Genomic DNA, 21,064 nt, shown 5'->3' with positions numbered 1-21,064 from the left:
CTGTAGAATTTTTCACTTGAACTAAAATAAAACAGCGGTTTACTTTAAAAAATGTAAAAATTCTATAAGTCAACGTGGTTTATATAAATATGAAAGATGACAATGATGTAACTAAATCTCAAAATTGCATTTGTATAATTTAGAGATTTATTTTATTCAATAACATCATTTACCCTAAAAAATAATTATAAATTGTTAATGAAAAATATTGCTCATCTTATTTTCCTCAAATCAGGGTTAGCAATAGTCATAGTCCAGATTCCAGAACCATGTTCACTTGTTTACCCAAAATCTCTGCTTTATTTTTTAATTTTTATACTATTCGTTACCGTGTCGGTGTCAAACAAAGCTGTGACAAATGAAAAGAAAATAATAATATTAATATAAAAAAAAAGGAAGAGGAAGAAGAAGAAAAAGGGGTCCCAGAAAGGGAAGTAAGAACCTGTGAAAGAATCAAAGAAACCGTAATAAGAATAAAAATGGAAACTTTCTGATAATCAAAAGCTCGGATCGTGATATTTGGCAACACACGACACACTAACAACTCACATGAAGAAAAGCCACTAAATACACACACCAGCTTCTGTGCTCCGCTGATGCATCACGCACCATAGATCCTCATCCATTTCTGTTCCTCTGTTCGCTCACCCATTTGCTCAAAGGATCCGTTTTTGATGTTCATTCCACTGTTTGACTCTTGTTTCTTGCACAAAGATCTCACCTTGGGAAAGAAGAAGATTCGCCTTTTCCTGCATTGCTCTTTTGGTTAATCCCTGTGAGTTGTAGCATTCTCATCTTTTCATTTCTCATTTTGCGTATGTTCTGGCTTTTCCAATTTCAATGGATAATCCAATTGGAAGCTATTTGTGGTGGGGCTTTCCTTGAATGTTTTCCCTTTCACGCCAGCTGCTTGTAGCTGTAGGAGCTAGAAGAATTGATTATCAATTTTGGGCTTGATATTTTGCATGTGCTTGTTTTAATATTGATTCACTTTGGTAATAAGGCTGTCAAATTTAGTGCATGCATCAACATCTAAGTTACTAAATATTAACTATTTCAAGGATTTAACTATGCATGAATTTTGTGTGTTTGTAGAAATTTAAGAGGTGAAGACTTGTTTCCTATTTTCTTTAACAGATGAACCAGTCTATGTCTAAAACTTGGGAAGCGCTTTGGAATGGCTCTTTATAGAAACAATGGTGAATTGCTCACCGAGAGAAGGGGCATCATTGATGCGGTTGTCAATTCTCTTGGTAAAAGTGACCATGGCTCGCGAATCTTGCGTCGTGGTAGAAGGCTTGGTCGGATTACCAAACACAGACTTTCGCGTTGGCTTCTCCTTCTTACTGCACTCTTTTCAGTTTATTTCACAGTTTGTGGCCTGAAAATGTTTATTCACGGTGAGGCTTGAATATAGGCTTTTTTTTCCAGCTTCATTTAAAGGTTATATGAATTTTGTAGCAAGATGTGTCAAAGAAAAACTTCAACTTTCTGAATTTTCACTTATATTTCTCTTAGATGGTTCTATTACAGCTAAAATGGAATCTAGGTTCCCAGCGACTCACAGTATACGGGAAGGGCTCAACCTACACAGTAAACATGAAGAGCTCAACCTACACAGTATACAAAAAGAGCTCAACCTTCAAGAAACTGTTTCATTATCTGAATTTGGAAAACCACCACCTAAAAGCAAGCGCAGGAAGCGTAACATTCCTTGCCTTGAACTTCAGTTATTGTTACATTATGTTTAATGAATTAGAATAGGCACTTCATTTTCTTTTCCGTTATGCATTGCTTCCTCATACACAGATACACCCTCTTTATAATTGAAGATTTGTTGATTAATACCTTTTAGAAAAGCAATACTGGACTATATGAAGTTGCTGAATATAGTGAGCAGCTACTTAGATTGTTGCTGGTGAAAGTGATAAGACCTTGAGACATCTAAGGTGTCAGAAAGATAGTGGAGCATTTCTTAGATAATGGCAGATGTAGTTTTGTTAGAATGAATTTATGTGGTTGTTATGTCTTACAGTCATATTTGATAAGCTACCAAATCCTATCATGCAAATGTAGTTCTTGTCATAGTAACATATGTTGATTACTTCCAAAGTTCAAAGCACATGAGATTTTTAACCTGGTTTTAATGTCACTTGATAGTGCTCGAGTTCTGTTGACTAAATCAGCATTGTTTATTATCTATTAGCATAATTTTGTTGGACCTTCCTCAGTAAGCTAAGTTAGTGACTAAATTCAATTTGCCGCAATAATTTCCTCGATATCTTTCTTTCAGATTTTCCTTGTGAAGTTGAATTTCTGAAGTCAGCAGATGGCCTTGCTGAACCCAAGAATTACATGAATTTCACTTGGTTTTCTCTAGATTATGTTAAACAAGAAGGAAAAACATCCGATAGTGGTTTGTTTGAACCTCGATTTGGAGGACATCAGACTCTTGAGGAGAGAGAAAAGTCATTTTATGCCAAAAACCAAATGGTTCATTGTGGTTTTGTCAAAGGATCACCAGGGTATTCAAGCACTGGATTTGATTTAGATGAAAAAGATAATGCATACATGTCAAAGTGTAAGATTGCAGTTTCTTCTTGCATTTTTGGAAGCTCCGATTTTCTTCGGAGGCCTACAAGTAAACTGGTAATTATGTTACCTGTTTTTGAATATTTTGTTTGGTGTTTTGCAAATAATTCATTATGAAAACAGGCTTGCTGAAGATACCTAGTAATCATATGTCAGTTCAATAAATTGATAAAGATGTCATTCACTGGGGCGAGAAAAATATATGTACATAAAAGATATTAAGTCAGAGCATAAATGTCATATGTGTTCTTGTTTCATGTATGAACTCGGTAAAGCATTCACTTGTGTAAAGAATTAGAGTAATAAATATGGGAACATAAGAAAATAAAAAGAAACAGAAGGAAAAGGAACATAAAAAGCTATTGCTTTTTTTGTTCTTGGCAATAATTGATGATTTTTTATTTTATTTATTTATTTCGTTTGGTCTAGCCGCCTTAGCCTTTCCTGGGACTCATGTATCATTTGTTCTTTTTACACTTACTATGAAGTAATGTAACTTAAATATCAACCTTGATTCCGTCAATATTTTATTGATAGTGAAATGTATTGCATCTTAGCTTTATAAAGCACCTGTTTATCATACAGAAAACATTATATATGTCCATTGCTGCAGATTAGTCAATATTCAAAGAACAATGTTTGTTTTGTGATGTTCTTGGATGAACAAACACTATCCAAACTTTCATCAGAAGGGAACAGTCCCGATGAAAGGGGGCATATTGGCCTATGGAAAGTAGTAGTTGTGAAAAACTTGCCATACAAAGACATGCGGAGGACTGGCAAGGTGCCAAAATTTTTAGCTCACCGCCTCTTCCCAAATTCTAGGTAGTTCTTGAAATATTTCCTGCAATCCGAGTTGCTTGACCTTCTATTCCTCATTGTAATGTTGGTTGAACTTTGTAAACCGTTGTTTGATAGGTATTCAATTTGGCTTGACAGCAAGATGAGACTCAATGCTGATCCTATGTTGATCATTGAATATTTTTTGTGGCGAAGGAATGCTGAATTTGCCATTTCAAATCATTATGATCGCCACTGTGTCTGGGATGAGGTACTCCAAAACAAACGCTTAAACAAGTACAACCACACGGCAATTGACCAACAGTTTAAAGTTTACCAATCTGATGGCCTAACCAAGTTTGATCCTTCAAACCCAAATAATCCTCTTCCAAGTTGTGCGTCATCTTCAAAACCTTGTTCATTTGGAGTTTTTATATTCCCAATTGTGCATATTATAATTCCTACTGATGAGTCTTTCATTTTGCAGATGTTCCTGAGGGTTCCTTGATAATAAGGGCACATACACCAATGTCAAATTTATTTTCATGCCTTTGGTTCAATGAAGTTGATCGATTTACTTCTCGAGATCAACTAAGCTTTGCTTATACTTATTTGAAATTGAGGAGAATGAATCCAGAGAGACCATTTCAGTTGTATATGTTCAAGGTGAATTTTTACTCAAAATTTATAACATTCATAGTATTTTTGGTGTTCAGTACTTACTTTTCATTGCATGTATTATGTGATCTTCATCGTACTGCTTATTAGTCAATGGTATCTTTCATTTTATTTAGTTTGCACAGAAATATCTGTCTTGGTTGGTATTACTTAATAATTTACCCAAGCTCTCAGTAAATACAAGTATTGTTCATTATTGTGAAACGTTTACTTCATTAATCTTTTTTATTCTATTATTTAAGCCTCTGCTAATTGTCTGTTTCTGAATCTTAGATACCTACTATACCCACTATTCATGTTATTAGCCACTTCCCTCTTATATTAAGTTGGCCAAAACTTTATCTTGGTCAATTATTATTTCTGACCCTTTTGATGATTGTTGCTTCAAAGAGATTAATGTATTCCGCAAGCTGAAAAATGCACATTTACCGTTAATCTATGCAGGATTGTGAGCGCAGAGCATTAGTTAAACTATTCCAGCATAGGACAATTCCTTCTCCACCATAGACTGCTTGATCAGTTCCAGCTTTTTAAGGTGCCTTTTGATATCACTTCATTTAATACTGCTAGATTTTGTTTTCTTCTGCTTTTTCATCTTTTCAATGCCAACTTAAGAATATGATTCAAATAACTAGCTGTCCATTGTTTTGACTTGAGAAACTATCTCCATGAATTTGGTAAATAAGAATATGATATAATTAGGTGTTTGAAGTTGTATTTGTTGCTTGAATTTCAAATACTTTTTTCATCAACCGTAGAATGTTTAGTATAGCTGCAACTGGGAAAATGAAACTTGAAATAGTTGAACACTACTATCTGACACCTGGCTCGGTGCAACAAAATTGAGAAAATGGGTTTACCTTCCAAATTCCGTTCTCTCTACTTTCCACCTTCTCCCTAACCACACTCTTGCTCTTCATTCTTATCCAAGCATCTAACTAGAATATGTTATATGTGAAGGGATGCACACTGGAAATGAAGTTTATCATAGACTAGTCTCGAACTTGATGTTTATTTTGAGCCGGATTAACGAGAGGCAAAGTCAGTTGCTTCTGGCGGAGAAAATAGTTATTGGTCATGTAGCTGTACCAAAAGGTGAATTATTGTGGGCAAGCTTTTCACTTAAGGATGGGATTCAACCGTTCAAGTGGATGTTGTTGATGAGAGAAGGCAAGTTGATCAAGGTTTTAGTTTGTTCAGCTTCCTTTTTTGTTTCTTAATTTAATGTGAGGGAAGAGGTGATTTTGGCATTTTTCTAACATGTAATTTTAATCTTTCTTTTTTGTGTAACTAACAAGTAACAAGTAGCAGTCTTCCATCCTCTCCCACACATTAGTAGAGGATTATGGTTGAATGGTGAAACGAGAAAACTGTAAATGTCTCTTCATCTGTTTGGTGAAATAGGATACATTTTTTACTCTTATTTGTAAATGTCCCTTTTTAGTTGCAGTGATGTCTATAAATTAATTTTTTCTTACTCTTTTTTGGAAAATACTTGATTAACAAACTTATACTCTTCACAGGTGTGTTATTTCTTTAATTTGTCATAGATCATCACAAAATATAATCATATTATAGACATAAATATTTGAACATACAACAGGACAGGGATAAGTATACAGAGTACATGACAGGAATATAGGTATCAGACATGGTTCTTGATGGAGGAGCTATAGCCACTCTGAACATCATAGTACCTGGACCACAGCATAACGCCACCATATTTAGCAGAACCCTTGATTGCTGGAAGTACACTGGAAGTAAGGGCAGTTGCAGGGATGAAGCCACTGCCTGCAGCTGTTGGGGCAGCCGGTAGGCCGAGGAATATCTTGTTGGCAGGGATACTTGATGTCCACTGCTTCCATGCAGCTACAAGATTTCCAATTCCTCCAGCAGTGTATTGGCATGGAGGGTTGTTGTAGAATTGGACCCAAACATAGTCGAAGAGTCCCGATTTGAGGGCGTTTCCTATCCAAGCATCAGGAAATGGACATTGAGGCGCGGCAGTTATCAACACCTTCTTGTCGTACCCTTTAAGAAACCTGGCAAGGTCGTCCCAGTGCTGGTTTGATCCTCCTTCGATGTCAAAGTCAATGCCATCGAGCACTGCAGGACCGAGAGGGCGGGAGGATGAAGTTCCCCCCAAGAAGTTGTTCCAAAGGTATGTGGCCACGTTATGCGCGTCCTGGACAGACGCAATTGAGTAGCTTCCGGCGCCACCTCCCAAAGACAACAAGACTTTGATGCCTTTGGCCTGGCATGATTTGATATCAGAGCTTAAGCCGGTGCAACCATTGCTGTAAGGATCACAATGACCAGCCAGGTTTATCATGGGGGTTTGGCCATTGCCGAAGGTTGGCAAGAAGGCTATGATGACGAATTCGTAGTTTCCTGCGGCACAAGCCTCGGCCAACGTGCCCTCGTTACCGTTCTGGCCCCAATAGACTGAAATGCTACCTGCATTAGAACCATTTGCAAGTGCTAAGAGCAATAAAGAGAAGAATGTGAGTGAGACTGGCAAGTTGAATGCCATTGTCAAGAAGGCTATGTCTATTGAACTCTTCGAGTGTTAACCAATCTATGCTTTTGATGTATGCCACACAGTGCTGGTGAGAGTGCCTTTTATAACGCTAAGATAACTAACTACACACAATTTTTTAGCTTTGCCTCATAAGTGCGTGGCTTGGCAGCTACTTTGTCTCGCGCTTCATGCTTAGAAAGCAGTCACTGATGTTGATCTCATTCATTTAAGTCGTGTAGAATACAGCACAATAATAAGCTAAGGCAAGGGTCAATTTATAATTTTCAACTTATAATTATTATGTCATGATAGTATCTTCATATAATAGCATCTTCTGATAACAGAAATGAATGATTTTTATGTATTTTACACTAGTAAATAATTTTGATAGTTGAATTAAATGTACAGCTAACAAATTCTTGTACTCTTAAACTACTACACAAGTTTTCGATTACGGTATTACATTTGAAAACAAAATAATAAAGACGGAGGGTAATTTTAAAAAGAATTATACAAAAAAGTAACAATATCACACTCCAAAAATGAATTGGTCCCAAATCGACAAATTATGGAGTAAAAAATACCCATAATCGTTCCTGAGATTCATGCAAATAACTAATATAATTCTTAAGATCCCGATTTTTTCATTGTAGTTCTCCAGATAGAGTTTCGAGCACTCAAAGTGGTCCCTGAGCATATTTCTGGTGATGAGTCATCACCAGAATGCTGACGTGGACTCGGTTTGCCATGCTGGAGGGGTCAAACGGCTAGCTGAGCTGGCTAATTTTCAATTTGTACCTACGTTGGTCCCTCCTATTATATGTAACCCTAAATCACCAAATTTTCATACACTTCATCTCTTCTTCTTGTTCATCTCTTCTTCTTTTTCATACACTTCCGTCTGGAGCCGCTACTCATGTCAATGATGGGTCTGGTAGCACTGCAGGTGGAAGCTCTGTTCATTCCCATCTAGCTGAAATCGGACGAGAACGCAAACGAAGAGCAGAAGATCGGGCCCGCCAGAATGGTGCGGCTGTGGTTGCCGACCGGTTCTCAGATGGATTGGCACAGATTCGAATCCGAACAAACCGTTTTATGGATGCCCCAATTATAATGTGGGTTAGAATAATTACTTGTGTTGTTATGATTGTTCTCTCCTCACTGTTCTTCTATTGTTCCTCTTTGAACTTTGATTGTTTGTTGGTTACAGACAAGTGGGAAGAGATGGTGCAGACTTTTTTGTGTGGGCAGATTCTGTGAATGAGGAACAGGTTGATAAGTCAGAATCTTGTGGTGATGATTATAAAGTGAAGATGAACTTTGATTGGAGGCTTCGGAGGTTGGAAGAGGATGTCCATATGCAAAAAGTGATTACCCAGTTGTTAGTGTTAGTTGTGTTTGTATTGATAGTGTTGTTTGTAATCCTGTATTGTAAATGATGAATGAGTTGGTGGTTTAGGTTCCCTGTTAGCAACATATGTAAAAAAACTGCTTGTTGATAGAATGAAAATGTTGTTAACTATGAAACTGTTGTTATTTATGTTTGTGCATGAAATGAACCGTAATCAGTAAAGGCCGAATAAGGCAAGAAAAGTAATTGGTAAACCACAAAGCATAGTGTATTAAGATAAATTCCATTGTTTATCAAAAAACAACAAAAGACAAAGATAAAAGGTAGCCAAGGAATATGAATGCTGCTATCTGTAGTTTCATCAAAAAAAATGCATCTCAAAATGGCCTTTGGATCACAATTCACCATCTAGTCATTGTACGAGGGAAAAGACTAATTACACAAAACAGAAACTCCTAAGTAGATTTATCTAAAGTCTTCGATCCTTCTTTTTTGGTGGCTTAAATCCTGGTGTTGGGATGAACTTCATCAATTTGACAAACTTTGTAGCTGTTGCTGAAGATGTACCCTGCAAGGAGTTCACTGTTGGTGAAATTGGCGGCAGAGAGGATCTTCTTCTTGGTGACAGCTTCGAAGGTCTTTTCAGTCCAGGATTCTATATGAGAAAAAGTTGGCATTAAGTATAATTGATCCACGAAAATAATAAAAGCCTAAAGATATAAATTTTAGTTATCTTTTGAGAATCCTCTTCCTCATAAGCAATAGGCTGAGTTATCTCGATTTTCATGGGATTGCTTTTTACATTTGCTTGGCGACAACCGTCTTGGGGCTACTCAATAGGCTGCTCAGGTGCAGGATATCATGCATCCTTTTTCTTCTTCTCAGCCGCCTCGGCAGCAGCGGCAGCATCAGCATCCTTTTTCTTTTTGCAACCTCTCTTCGTATGCCCCTTTTCACCACAGAAACTGCATGTAAAGGTCTCCAGCTGTCCTTGACACTGGTGGTGGCTGTGTGACTTCAAATGTAGTGTGAACTTTGGTTTTGGAGTGTGATGGTACAACCTTCGGAGTGGGAGCAACTATGAGTGCATGAGTCTCAATCAGTTGGGGACTAACATCAGTATCTTTAGCATTACACCACTCTTCACCATCTTCATCAAAGTACACAACTGTGTTACCTCCTTCTAACACCTCCGACACTGATACTCCATACTCGAAATATACATAAATCATTTTCTCATTTGTCCTAGCACAATTCACCGTCTCTCTTATCTCTTTGTCATTGTTTACATTTCTCAACACATTATCCAAGCCTTTTTCAGGAACATGCCACCAGCAATACTTTTTGTCATTGTACCCAAGTTCCTTATGGTAGTTCCGTATGAAAAAGACATCTAGAGTGTCAGTGTCTAGATAACCTAAACAGGCCTTGTTGTCCGGAGAATAAATTATAATCCCTTCTACATTCTTTTTGAAGTAACTCCCATTATGAAATATGATGTCCAAACTCTCTTCTATCTGCAAGAAATTTAAAGTTTTTACTTAATACAGGCAGAATTTGAAAGCCTACTAATGCATTATAAAAAAAATAACATCAACACCTCAAGAACACATTTTGAACCAGTCCTGCATACATCGTTTACGATATTCCTGTTTCATTCGGATTAAATAGAGCAACCCTACGAACCCCAGCCAACCTTCAAACCCTAGACACTACAACGACACCAAAACTCCCGAACCTCAAACACATTAACAACTTGCATATCATCAACCAACACTGAATTGAAAATGCAAAGTAAAAAAAAAAGGGAGGAGAATTTTGATCACAAAGTCGGAGCCTCTTGCTTCTGGTGACGGAAGAAAAGAACGAAAACCTCTTGCTTCTTCTTCTCTCAACTTTTTTAACCAAGTGATTAGAACCTTACGGTTACGCCATTGATGAGGAGACGAAGATGAAGACTGAGGGTGGAAGAAGAAGAGACGAATGAAGTTTGTATTGGAGAGAAAACTATTTTTCATGCTAAATAACATCAAAACGGCATCGTTTTTGGCTATCAAGGGCGTCAAACCAAAACGACGACGTTTGGGACCCCTCCAGCATGACAAACCAAGTCCACATCAGCGCTCCAATGATGACTCATCACCAGAAATATGTCCAGGAACCACTTTAGGTGCTCGAAGCTCTATCTAGAGGACTATAATAAAAAAATCGGGATCTTAAGAATTACATTGGGCATTTGCACGAATCTTAGGGACTACTATGAGTATTTACTCACAAATTATGATGGCAGGACAAAATGTGAGCCGTGCTTTTTTTTTTTTCCCAATGTTAGACTGGAATATGATATTTCTAGATGAAATTGGAAGATTATTATACTATTTGATTCATATCTTAGACAAATCATTTAAATCATTCATATTATTCTATTCTATTTATTTATAACAAATGCTAGAAAATGATTAGAATTTATTATTTTTAACCATTAGTCAGCTATCGATGTTTTAAAGTATAGGATAAAGTATATTATTGGACTAAACTAAACGAATTAAATTAAAAAAATTGAATTGATAATTAAATAATAACTAAAAACAATAAATTTTAATAACTTTCTAATATTTATCTTTATTTATTGGATTTAGTTAACATCTATTTTTAAGATAAAAAGATAAATGTTACTATTATCAATTAAATTTTTTATATATTTATTAAAACAATTCTTAATTTAATCTCTTTAAATCTTTATCATTATCATGACTTGTGTCAAGCAACAAAGTTTCTTCATGAACGAGGAAAATCCATTAAACTAAATTCAACAATTGCGGGTAGCTAAAGCAAGGAGGAATTTTAGTTGCTTGTTAAGCCTCATTATGTTACAGCTAAGCAGAAATATGAATCTCAATTGCTTGCTTAACTATGTTTAGTGAGTCATGGAATAGATTCATTGTTAGAGGCAGAACATGTTTTAGCCTTTACATGTCCTACGGAAATTATTTCGTTTGCTTAGTGCTACATAGCAATCGATCCTCTCAATTTTTTTTTTTAATATTTGATAAAGTATGATCTCTTATCTTATATTTTTTAAATAAAATAAAAAATATATAAAAAAATATTTAATAAAAAATTATATTTTATCAAATAATTTAAAAAAATTGAAAAGGTACAATTCCATACTTCATGTCATTAGCTACTTAATCATGAACACCGGTTACCCTTTGTGCATTTATTAATTAGACATCACAAATATAGATTCAAATTCAATTATCAGTAATCTAGTTATAAGGAAAAAGTTTGGAACCAAATTTAGGGACCAAAATCAGCCAAAATTTTTCGTTTTTAACTTTATTTAATGAGATGAATAAAATTTAATTGTAATCCTTTCACGCGCCTATGTTTTTTTTACTATAATATTTAATGTATATAAAAGCATTAATGGCATATATTAAATAACATATTATAAGTACATACATTTATTAATTTATATTTTTATTAAATGAATACACATCATTTATATTTATGGTAGTTAATTTATATTATAATAATAAAAGCACATTTTTTATTTATTATATAACATCTATATATTCATATACATAATTTTTATAACTAATATATTTTTACGATTAATATTATTTAATTTTAAATTATATTTTATTATATATTTTAAATTATTTTATATATGCACTAATAAATTATGATTCAAAATATTTTAATATTTTCTTTTTGAAGACATTATACATTTAAATCAACGTATAATTTTTTAAATCACCGTCTTCGATAATTTAAAAATTTGTTTCATGTTTTTCAATGTGAAAATGATTTATTTTTATTCATATATATTTTCAAATTTTATTATAATTAGATTTGAAAAAGAAAATGTCAAATACCTAAATTAATTTATTCATAACATCCAGAAATTCATACACATAATATTTATAGTTAGGTGAAATACATATAACATTCATAATTTCATACTCATAACATTCATAATTTCACACACACACACACACACACATATATATATATATATATATAGTATTCATAACTAACAAATTTTTATAATTAATATTACTAAATTTTAAACTATGTGTCTTGTTATATATTTTAGATTATCTTACATATACACTAAAGGGTCATAATTTAATATTTTTTATTTACTATTCATATGTATGCTTATTTATTGATTTTAATATGACGAGTTAATAATTACTTTTAAAATTTTATTTCTTACTTTTTGTTTATATTTTATTTTTTATTTTTTTAATTTATAATAGTCTATATGTAAAATATGAGTTGTATAACAAAAGTTGTTAAATTTTCTAATTTAACATCCGTATTTTTATACGTATAATATTTATAATTATATATATAATATTTATAATCAATAAATTGGTGTTAATTTATTATCATTTATTATTTTATTTTGTAAGTCATGAACCAACAATTTTGGATGTTTTTAATTTTCAACAAAATAAAAATTTATCAAATTTAAGATGCTTTTTTTTATAAAATGTGTTGAGGTGATTTAAGATTTTCTAAAATTAAAAATTTAAAAATTTAAAATTTTTATTTGAGAAAAAAATGATCAAATTATAAATGTATGTAGTAATAATGAGAGAGAAATTTTTGGAATTTAATTCTTATTAAATTTAGAATTAATTTTTAGTATAATTAAATAAAAAAAATTAATTATAAAAAAATTAATTACATTAATTAAATTAAAAAAATAATTCACACTCTCTTATACACGTAAATATTATTAATTATATATCTTTATTTATTATCTATAATATTTTAACTCCGTAGCATTACTCAATTATAAATTGTCACGTATACGAGTTTTATGCTTTATTTTTGCTAGTTTACTACTTAAGAGGTTATACATTGATCGAACGATGAAAAATGATACGAATCAAAGTATGAGCATTTTTCTTATAGTTTTTTAATGTAATAAATATATGGAAACTTATATTACTTATATACTAGTGCATTATTTAGTAGTAAAGTGTTTATTAATTCACTCGTTTATTTATTGTATATAAAATCAATAAAAAAATTAGTTGAAATGACAAGTGATCTATAACATAATTGAAAGGTGTTGGATTTAAGTATTGAAAGTAACAAAAATATATTTTTTTTATAAATTATATATAATAACAAATATTTTAAAATAAAAATTAGATACCAATCCTTCCTACATTCTTATTATATATACAAAATATAAGTTAGATATATTTTTTGAGTGTTGAATATAAGTGTCTTAAAAATACTATTTAAAGATACTTAACAAAAAAATTATTAAAATACTTTCTTAATTATTTCTCTTAGAACAGTGTTTAATAAAATTTATATTTTTTAAAACAAATTCCTATTTGTAAACCAAGTAAAATTATCCTGCACAATTACTAAATATTTTTAGGAACTAAAATTGAGAATTGCTTAGAATGTAATGCTGCCAAGTGCCTATGTAATGAATTGAATCACTAGTAGTATTAGTGTCACACAACACAGCACAAGAATAAAATAAGTGTAACGCGAAACTCCGAGAAGAAACGTTTCGTTTCGTTTTAGGTCGTTTCGCCATTATAAACCACAATTTCGAGAAACAACAGCACCCAAGCCCAAGGGTCCCATCATCAGCATCATCATCATCTTCTTCATCTCCGACACACACCCGGAAAAAAAAAGTCCAATCATTCAAAGTTTCCAAAATCATTTTATTATTAAATCCTGCCCAATGATTCATCAGCATCCATAAATTTCTCTTTAAAGAGAGACAGAGAAAAAGAATCCAATTTTTCTTTTTGACCCGATTTCTTTGCATGCTCATTTCTGGTGCAACCTCGTCGATCTCGGGGTTTGAGTAAATCTGAAGAGGGAAGGGTTTTGGGTCGCAGGAAAGGTTCGATTTTTTGGGGGGAAGTGGGAGAAGATGAGTAACCAGAGGAAGAGAAATTTTCAGATAGAAGCTTTCAAGCATAGGGTTGTCATAGATCCGAAATATGCCGACAAGACATGGAAGATTCTCGAACATGCTATTCATGAGATTTACAATCACAACGCCAGTGGTCTCAGCTTTGAAGAGCTTTACAGGTTTTCTCCCCAATTTCTTCCCTTTCCCCTTAAAAATAATTTTGGTTTCTTTTTTTATTATTATGTATGCCTTAAATGATTGATGCGTATTATGTAGATAAGGTACTGAGTTCCTCTTGATGATTATATGATTCTAGTTATTATTATTATGTATAAAAGAAAAAAACAAAACTAGAGGAGATTGGGGATTAGGGGTGTTGCTCATAGAGGTGCTGTTCATGTTTATATTAAGGTATTGTCTATTGCCTGTTCACATACTCAGCATTAGGAATGTTTATCAAACGATGATTTACCTTAGAAATAAATTCATTGTTTTTTGTTCTATTTATGCATGTAGTGCTATGATATGCCGATTTCGCTCTCAAACATTTAGTTGTTGAGGGTGAGCTACATAGATGTTGATATATGTTGTTATTACAATTCACTAATCATGACTTTGGCTGTGCCCTTTTGTCAGTACCTGTAGTTAGACTCGTTGTCTTTGCCCTTTCTTATTTTCTTCTTTTGTAGTTTTGATAGCTCATCAAATGGTAGTTTTGAAAATCCAAGTGATGTCACATGGTGATTAAGCATGGATTCTGTATTGCCTAAGTAGTAACTCTCTTGGGCGTAGTGAAGTGTACAGCATGTTTGTGTATGACAAATATGGGTTGGATTTTTTATCATGTATTGGAGGGACTAAAAATATGTTTATATCTTTTGGTTTTCATAAGGAAAATCGATAGTGCTTTTAATATCACCCTTCTATTTGTGTGTGGATTTAGAAATGCATACAATATGGTGCTTCACAAATTCGGTGAGAAGCTGTATTCAGGACTGGTTGCTACCATGACTGGACATCTAAAAGAAATAGCCAAATCTGTTGAAGCTGCTCAAGGAGGTTCCTTTCTGGAAGAACTGAACAGAAAATGGAATGATCATAATAAGGCATTGCAAATGATTAGAGACATACTTATGTACATGGACAGGACTTATATACCAAGCACTCAGAAGACCCCTGTTCATGAACTCGGCTTGAACCTTTGGAGAGAAATCGTTATTTATTCCAATCAGATCAGGAATCGGTTACTGAACACACTTCTGGAATTAGTACATAGTGAACGCACTGGGGATGTTATTGATAGAGGGATAATGAGAAATATAACAAAGATGCTCGTGGATTTGGGTCCTTCTGTTTATGTGCATGAATTTGAACTGCATTTTCTTCATGTTTCAGCTGAGTTCTACCGGGTAGAATCCCAGAAATTCATTGAGTGTTGCGATTGTGGTGATTATTTGAAGAAAGCTGAGAGGCGTCTGAATGAAGAAATAGATAGAGTGAGCCATTACTTGGATCCCAGGACTGAAAAGAAGATCACTAATGTGGTGGAGAAGGAGATGATTGAAAATCACATGCTTAGATTAATCCATATGGAGAATTCTGGATTGGTACACATGTTTTCTGATGATAAATATGATGATTTGGGTAGAATGTATAATTTGTTCCGTCGTGTTCCCGATGGTCTCTCAAAAATTCGAGAAGTCATGACTGAACACATCAAAGAAACCGGCAAGCAGCTTGTTAATGATCCTGAAAGGTTGAAGGATCCTGTAGAATTCGTGCAGAGGCTCTTAGATGAGAAGGACAAATATGACAAGATTATCAACTTTGCATTTAACAATGACAAATCTTTCCAGAATGCTTTGAATTCCTCCTTTGAATATTTCATTAACTTGAACCCTCGATCTCCAGAGTTTATTTCGCTGTTTGTTGATGATAAACTTCGTAAAGGTCTGAAAGGGGTTAGTGAGGATGATGTAGAGGTTACCCTTGACAAGGTGATGATGCTATTCCGTTACTTGCAAGAAAAGGATGTTTTTGAGAAGTATTACAAACAGCATCTGGCAAAGCGACTTCTGTCAGGAAAAACTGTTTCGGATGATGCAGAGAGAAGTCTCATAGTTAAGCTCAAGACGGAATGTGGTTACCAGTTTACATCCAAATTAGAGGGCATGTTTACAGACATGAAAACCTCCCAGGACACTATGCAGGGCTTTTATGCCAGCCACCCCGAACTTGTTGATGGTCCTACACTTACTGTACAGGTCCTGACAACTGGGTCGTGGCCAACTCAGTCCAGTGTTACATGCAACCTGCCAGCCGAAATGTCTGCCCTTTGTGAGAAGTTTCGATCATATTACCTCGGAACCCACACCGGCCGGAGATTGTCCTGGCAAACTAATATGGGCACTGCAGACTTAAAAGCAACCTTTGGGAAAGGTCAGAAGCACGAGCTAAACGTATCCACTTACCAAATGTGTGTTCTTATGCTTTTTAATAATGCGGACAGACTTAGCTACAAGGAGATTGAGCAAGCGACTGAGATTCCTGCTTCAGATCTTAAGAGATGCCTGCAATCATTGGCTTTAGTTAAAGGAAGAAATGTCCTTAGGAAAGAGCCTATGAGTAAAGATGTTGGAGAGGATGATGCATTCTTTGTTAATGACAAGTTCAGTAGCAAACTATACAAGGTGAAAATAGGAACTGTAGTTGCACAAAAGGAATCGGAGCCCGAGAAACAGGAAACTCGACAGAGAGTGGAGGAGGACCGGAAGCCCCAGATCGAAGCAGCCATAGTGAGGATCATGAAATCTAGGAAGCAACTTGATCATAATAACCTTATAGCCGAGGTCACAAAGCAGTTGCAATCACGATTTCTTGCGAACCCAACCGAGGTAAAGAAACGGATAGAGTCCCTGATTGAACGGGACTTTTTGGAGAGGGATGAAAATGACAGAAAACTGTATCGGTATCTTGCCTAGAATTGGTGAACTCTTTTGTTTTAGTTTGAGTTACAGTGACCCAGATGTTGTATCTTTATAAACTAGGTGAGAAACTTGCCCTTTAATAGCTCCATTGATTTTCAATGTATATTGATTTGTTTTTCCCCCTCCAGGTGCTGTTTCTTCATTGTTATCTGCATCACAATTCGGACAAATGTCTTTGGGTGTGAGGAAGTTCTAACATGTTTTTCGGATTAAGTTTTTACTTCTTGTTACTGATAGCATCCAATGAAAGTGGGGGAACCATGCCCTATTATCACTAAAATTTTGGATCCAAGTCCAGTTTATGTGCTTTAATTTTGTTATATTATCAAAGAATTTGACTTAAATGGCCATCATTCAAATTTGATACCTAAAGCCTTCAACCAGATGGTTTGGTTGTCTGACAATGTTGCAGATGCTGCTCAACAAGATATAGGTCCTGTTTGTCAAGGGAGCCGATTCATGATGTTCTCTTGTTAGTTAGATTCAAGTATTATGAAAGATAATGACTTCTTTGTGCATGGATCACAGTTTTGTTTTTGTCTGTCGGTCATTTTTTGTGTGAAGTGGCACGCTGCTTAGTTCTTAGCCTAAGAATCTTAGGCATCTTGTTATATTATTCTCTTTGCTTTGCTGTTGCTCTTCTATTTTAATTCGAGTTAATAGTCAAAATGGTCCTGAAAGATACCTCGGCTTCCATTTTTGTCTCTGAAAGATAAAATTAATCAAATTCGTCTCCGAAAGATAACCATCTTGATCGCGTTAGTCCTTCCGTCATCTCTTGCGCTGAGGTGGTTAACACTCGCTGACATGTCCTGTTAACTGCCAGCATGGCACTCGCTTAGTGTACCCTCTTATTACTGATAAGATAAGTTTATTAGATCAATTTAAATCAGTCCCTAAGTCCATGGACCCTAATTCCAAATTTAATCATTGGTTGCTTTGGTACTCATGTCCCTCTTCCTCAAGATTTTGAGTTTTTGTACAGATCTGGCTCAAATCTAGAATCTATAGATGATGGTTAATATGCATTTGTGGAATTTATATGAGAAAATATGGTGTCACTAGGCGCTACTAACTTGCAAAGTATTGTTGGAGATAGCAGCATACTTCCTTTCTATCTTGAACAGGTAGTTAGTTATTAGTTATAAAATATTGAATTAGATGTTCAGTTGGTTTCTCTTTGACAAATTTGTCATATATTCTTGTTTTTAATCTTAACATCATTCATACATATGTTTGACTTTAGTTCTTGTGAAACTTGACTGAAAGGATAATTGCATCTTAACAGAAGATCCTGGCTTTTTAATACATTTACAAAATTTCATATAATCTTAAGTTGAAAGTACTCTGATGTCCAGAGCATAGTTTGGGAGATCTAGTGTGTTTATTTACTCTTGCAACGTTATATGCAGGGCATTGCCAATACCATTGGAAGTTTGCAAAGGGAAGGTTGTTTGCTTCGAGGAGAGCATAATCTTCTAGGTGAAGCTTTTCTTGTGATGGCTTCTGTTGCTGGGTAATGATCAGATATAACAGATAATTCTGTCAATATTCCTTTCATTTTGGTGTAAAGTCAGTCAAGATATCAATTAACCTTTTCTTGTTATTCCTTAATTGCACAGGATTCAACAACTGCAAGAAGTTTTAGCACGGTTTTTGGAACCTTTGAGCCAAGATTGGACACATTCAGAATGGCAGGATAAGTATTTATCTGAACCATATGGCCTGGTTTACTTGTTCTCAGAAGCACAAGTTATGTGGTCAAGTTTTCACAGTGTGACATTCTTTGAGAAGGCACTTAACAGGAGTGGAATCAAGAAAGCTAATTGGAATCCTGAAAACAGCTCAACACTGGATTCAACTCCTATAAATCCAATACTTATTAAGTACTTTGTATTAAGCGGTTCATGTTCTTATTTCCCAGCTACTTCGCACTATACACTCCCTTTGGTCTCCATCTGTACGTCAAACTTTACCTGGAGAGATCCAAGCTGCAATGATCATAAGGACGTTGAAAGGTTCACTCTTCTTGGAGAAGGGAACCCCAAGGTTCCAAAGGGTTCATTGGCTAATGTTGACAAGAGTAGGGAAGGATATGCTGGACCTAATGAATCAGATTTACGAAATTGGCTAAAAGGAATCAGAGATAGCGGGTAAGCACACATACATATTTACAAGAAAGGAAAAAAAAAAACATTTCTTTTCATTAGAATTCATAATTTATGAGGAAAGACTTTAATGGTATTCCCCCTTCATGTGTTGTTTTTGCAATAAGTGTCTAAAAAGACCAAAAGATAAAATTTTCCTGGTGAATAGAAGAAAGTTCTATATCTGAGAGACTATGACGTCTTTCTTTTGAGAAAGTTTTTGAATTGCTTCAATGGTTGAATTTGGGATTAGGGTTTATAGGGATTGATTTGAATTGATTTAATAAACTTATCTTATCAGCAACAAGAGGGTACACTAAGCTGCTATGCTGGCAGTTAACAAGTCATGTAACGGAATGACTAACGCGATCAGGTTGGTTATCTTTCGGGGACGAATTTGATAGATCAAAATATCTTTCAGGACGATTTTGACTATTAACTCTTTTTAATTCTTTGGTAGAGAGATAAATTCTTAATTATTCTATAGGATTAAAATGTCTTTTTTTTTCTGGCTTGTGAGGTATAAAATGTGTCTATCATGGGTAGTCCGGTAGAGATAATATTCTCAATATATATATATATATATTTTTTCTTTTGGGTAAATAATATTCTCAATATATATATATATATATATTTTTGGGTAAAATATTCTCAATATTACTTGTTGAATCTTTTTTTTTTTTGGCCAAGTTTGTTGAATCTTGAATGGTTGTTGATTTTGTACATAGATCCTTGAATTATTGGATACCAGTTACAAGAAATCCGGGCCTTAGGTTCTACTGTAGCCCACTAATTGAATTGAGTCAGTTGCCTCTCAACAAATTTTTATTGTGGGCCAAAAATACAAACAAAATTTGTGAAACAGAAAAGTATGTGTTGTCGTCGGCTAATGTAAAATAATAACTTTGAAGAGACTAATTTTAACAAACATGGGTCCAGAAGTGTATGTATAGAATTTGGTTGCAATTCTAAGAGTTGAGTTTAGACTAAATTTCCATTTTGGTCCCTGAGATTCACGCGATTATTCATTTTGGTCTTCGAAATTCAAAATTACCTATACTGGTCTTCCAGATTCAAGTTTGGGCACCAATATGGTCCCTCAACTCTATCCGGTGATAATTAGGCAAATAGAGTGCTGAGATGACACCCTTCCTGTCACGTTGGACGCTGTAACGGCTAGTTAACGTAACGAGGGTTGTATTTGTATCCAATTTAGTCCCCCTTATTAAAACTTTGTCATTATAACTCAGATAAATAATAAGATAATTAGGATTTCAGGGACTAAATTAGATACAAATACAACTATCGCCGTGTCAGTTAGCCGTGACAGCGTCCAACATGACAGGAAGGGTGTCATCTCAGCACTCCATTTGCCTAATCATCACCGAAAAGAGTTGAGGGACCATATTGGTGCCGAAACTTGAATCTGGAGGACCAGTATAAATAATTTTGAATTTCGGGGACTAAAATGAGTAATCGCGTGAATCTCAGAGACTAAAATGGAGATTTAGTCGTTGAGTTTAAGCAAAAGTTCGGGTACAAGAATGAAATATGATATTATATGTACTTAAATACCTATATAGGGATTAAAGGGTATGCCACTATGCCCTGCATGCTTTTTGATGATTTATAATAATCTGTAGTGTTGTGATATTGAACTTATACTTGTTTGTCCTTGTAATTTTCATTAATGAAATTCGATTTTTCTGTCCCAAGGAAAACGTTCTGAGGAAACCAACAAAACATTTCAACCAGGAGAGCACATTAGATAAAAATAGATAAATAATTAGAGAGAAATATCCAAAAGAAATAAAGAATTATGAATAATGCGATAAAAAAAACTAAACACAAATATGTTTAAAGAAAAATTTGTTTATTGCAAACATCAGATATAATCAAGCAAAATAAAATCATTGGTTGTTTTTAAAAGGGGAATGAGTAGCAAAACGAGTAACAATATACGTTTGATAAGTCAGGGATCTGAAACCAGTAATCCCAATGGCCATGGACCAATTCCAAAGACTAGTATACCGCAATCTCAAATAAATATCTGCTAAGTTTCTTCCACATTAAGACTTCGAATGTACTAAGTATTGGAAA

At 34.3% G+C, this 21,064-nt stretch overlaps 3 protein-coding genes across 6 annotated transcripts; 2 read left to right on the top strand and 1 right to left on the bottom strand.

Annotated features, from left to right (window-relative positions):
• Positions 1-429: 429 nt before the first annotated feature.
• LOC130965319 (probable hexosyltransferase MUCI70) lies at positions 430-5,584 on the top strand. 2 transcript variants are annotated; one of them, XM_057890082.1, is made up of 9 exons: positions 430-775; positions 1,138-1,400; positions 1,534-1,704; positions 2,294-2,649; positions 3,206-3,417; positions 3,511-3,767; positions 3,860-4,038; positions 4,495-4,585; positions 5,011-5,584. In XM_057890082.1, exons 2-8 carry the CDS (start codon positions 1,178-1,180, stop codon positions 4,555-4,557), a joined length of 1,461 nt encoding a protein of 486 aa, XP_057746065.1. In that variant the 5' UTR covers positions 430-775; positions 1,138-1,177; the 3' UTR covers positions 4,558-4,585; positions 5,011-5,584. The 2 variants fall into 2 exon arrangements, with proteins under 2 accessions (XP_057746065.1, XP_057746064.1); XM_057890081.1 differs by having other exon boundaries at positions 1,519-1,704.
• Positions 5,585-5,587: 3 nt separating this feature from the next.
• Positions 5,588-6,629, bottom strand: LOC130965320 (acidic endochitinase-like). Its single transcript, XM_057890083.1, has one exon. It carries the CDS (start codon positions 6,581-6,583, stop codon positions 5,696-5,698), a length of 888 nt encoding a protein of 295 aa, XP_057746066.1. The 5' UTR covers positions 6,584-6,629; the 3' UTR covers positions 5,588-5,695.
• A 6,893-nt stretch (positions 6,630-13,522) lies between these two features.
• LOC130968283 (cullin-3A-like) lies at positions 13,523-19,368 on the top strand. 3 transcript variants are annotated; one of them, XM_057893472.1, is made up of 5 exons: positions 13,523-14,009; positions 14,774-16,877; positions 16,946-17,944; positions 18,230-18,333; positions 18,440-19,368. In XM_057893472.1, the coding sequence occupies exons 1-2, from the start codon at positions 13,849-13,851 to the stop codon at positions 16,809-16,811; spliced, it is 2,199 nt and encodes a 732-aa protein (XP_057749455.1). In that variant the 5' UTR covers positions 13,523-13,848; the 3' UTR covers positions 16,812-16,877; positions 16,946-17,944; positions 18,230-18,333; positions 18,440-19,368. The 3 variants fall into 3 exon arrangements, with proteins under 3 accessions (XP_057749455.1, XP_057749454.1, XP_057749456.1); XM_057893471.1 differs by having other exon boundaries at positions 14,774-17,944; positions 18,440-19,146; XM_057893473.1 differs by lacking the exon at positions 16,946-17,944 and having other exon boundaries at positions 18,440-19,129.
• Positions 19,369-21,064: the final 1,696 nt, after the last annotated feature.

Source organism: Arachis stenosperma, chromosome 3, assembly GCF_014773155.1.
Source record: "Arachis stenosperma cultivar V10309 chromosome 3, arast.V10309.gnm1.PFL2, whole genome shotgun sequence".
NCBI lineage: Eukaryota > Viridiplantae > Streptophyta > Magnoliopsida > Fabales > Fabaceae > Arachis > Arachis stenosperma.
Note: the sequence above shows the minus strand (reverse complement) of the source record. Positions and strands in the feature narration are given on the sequence as shown.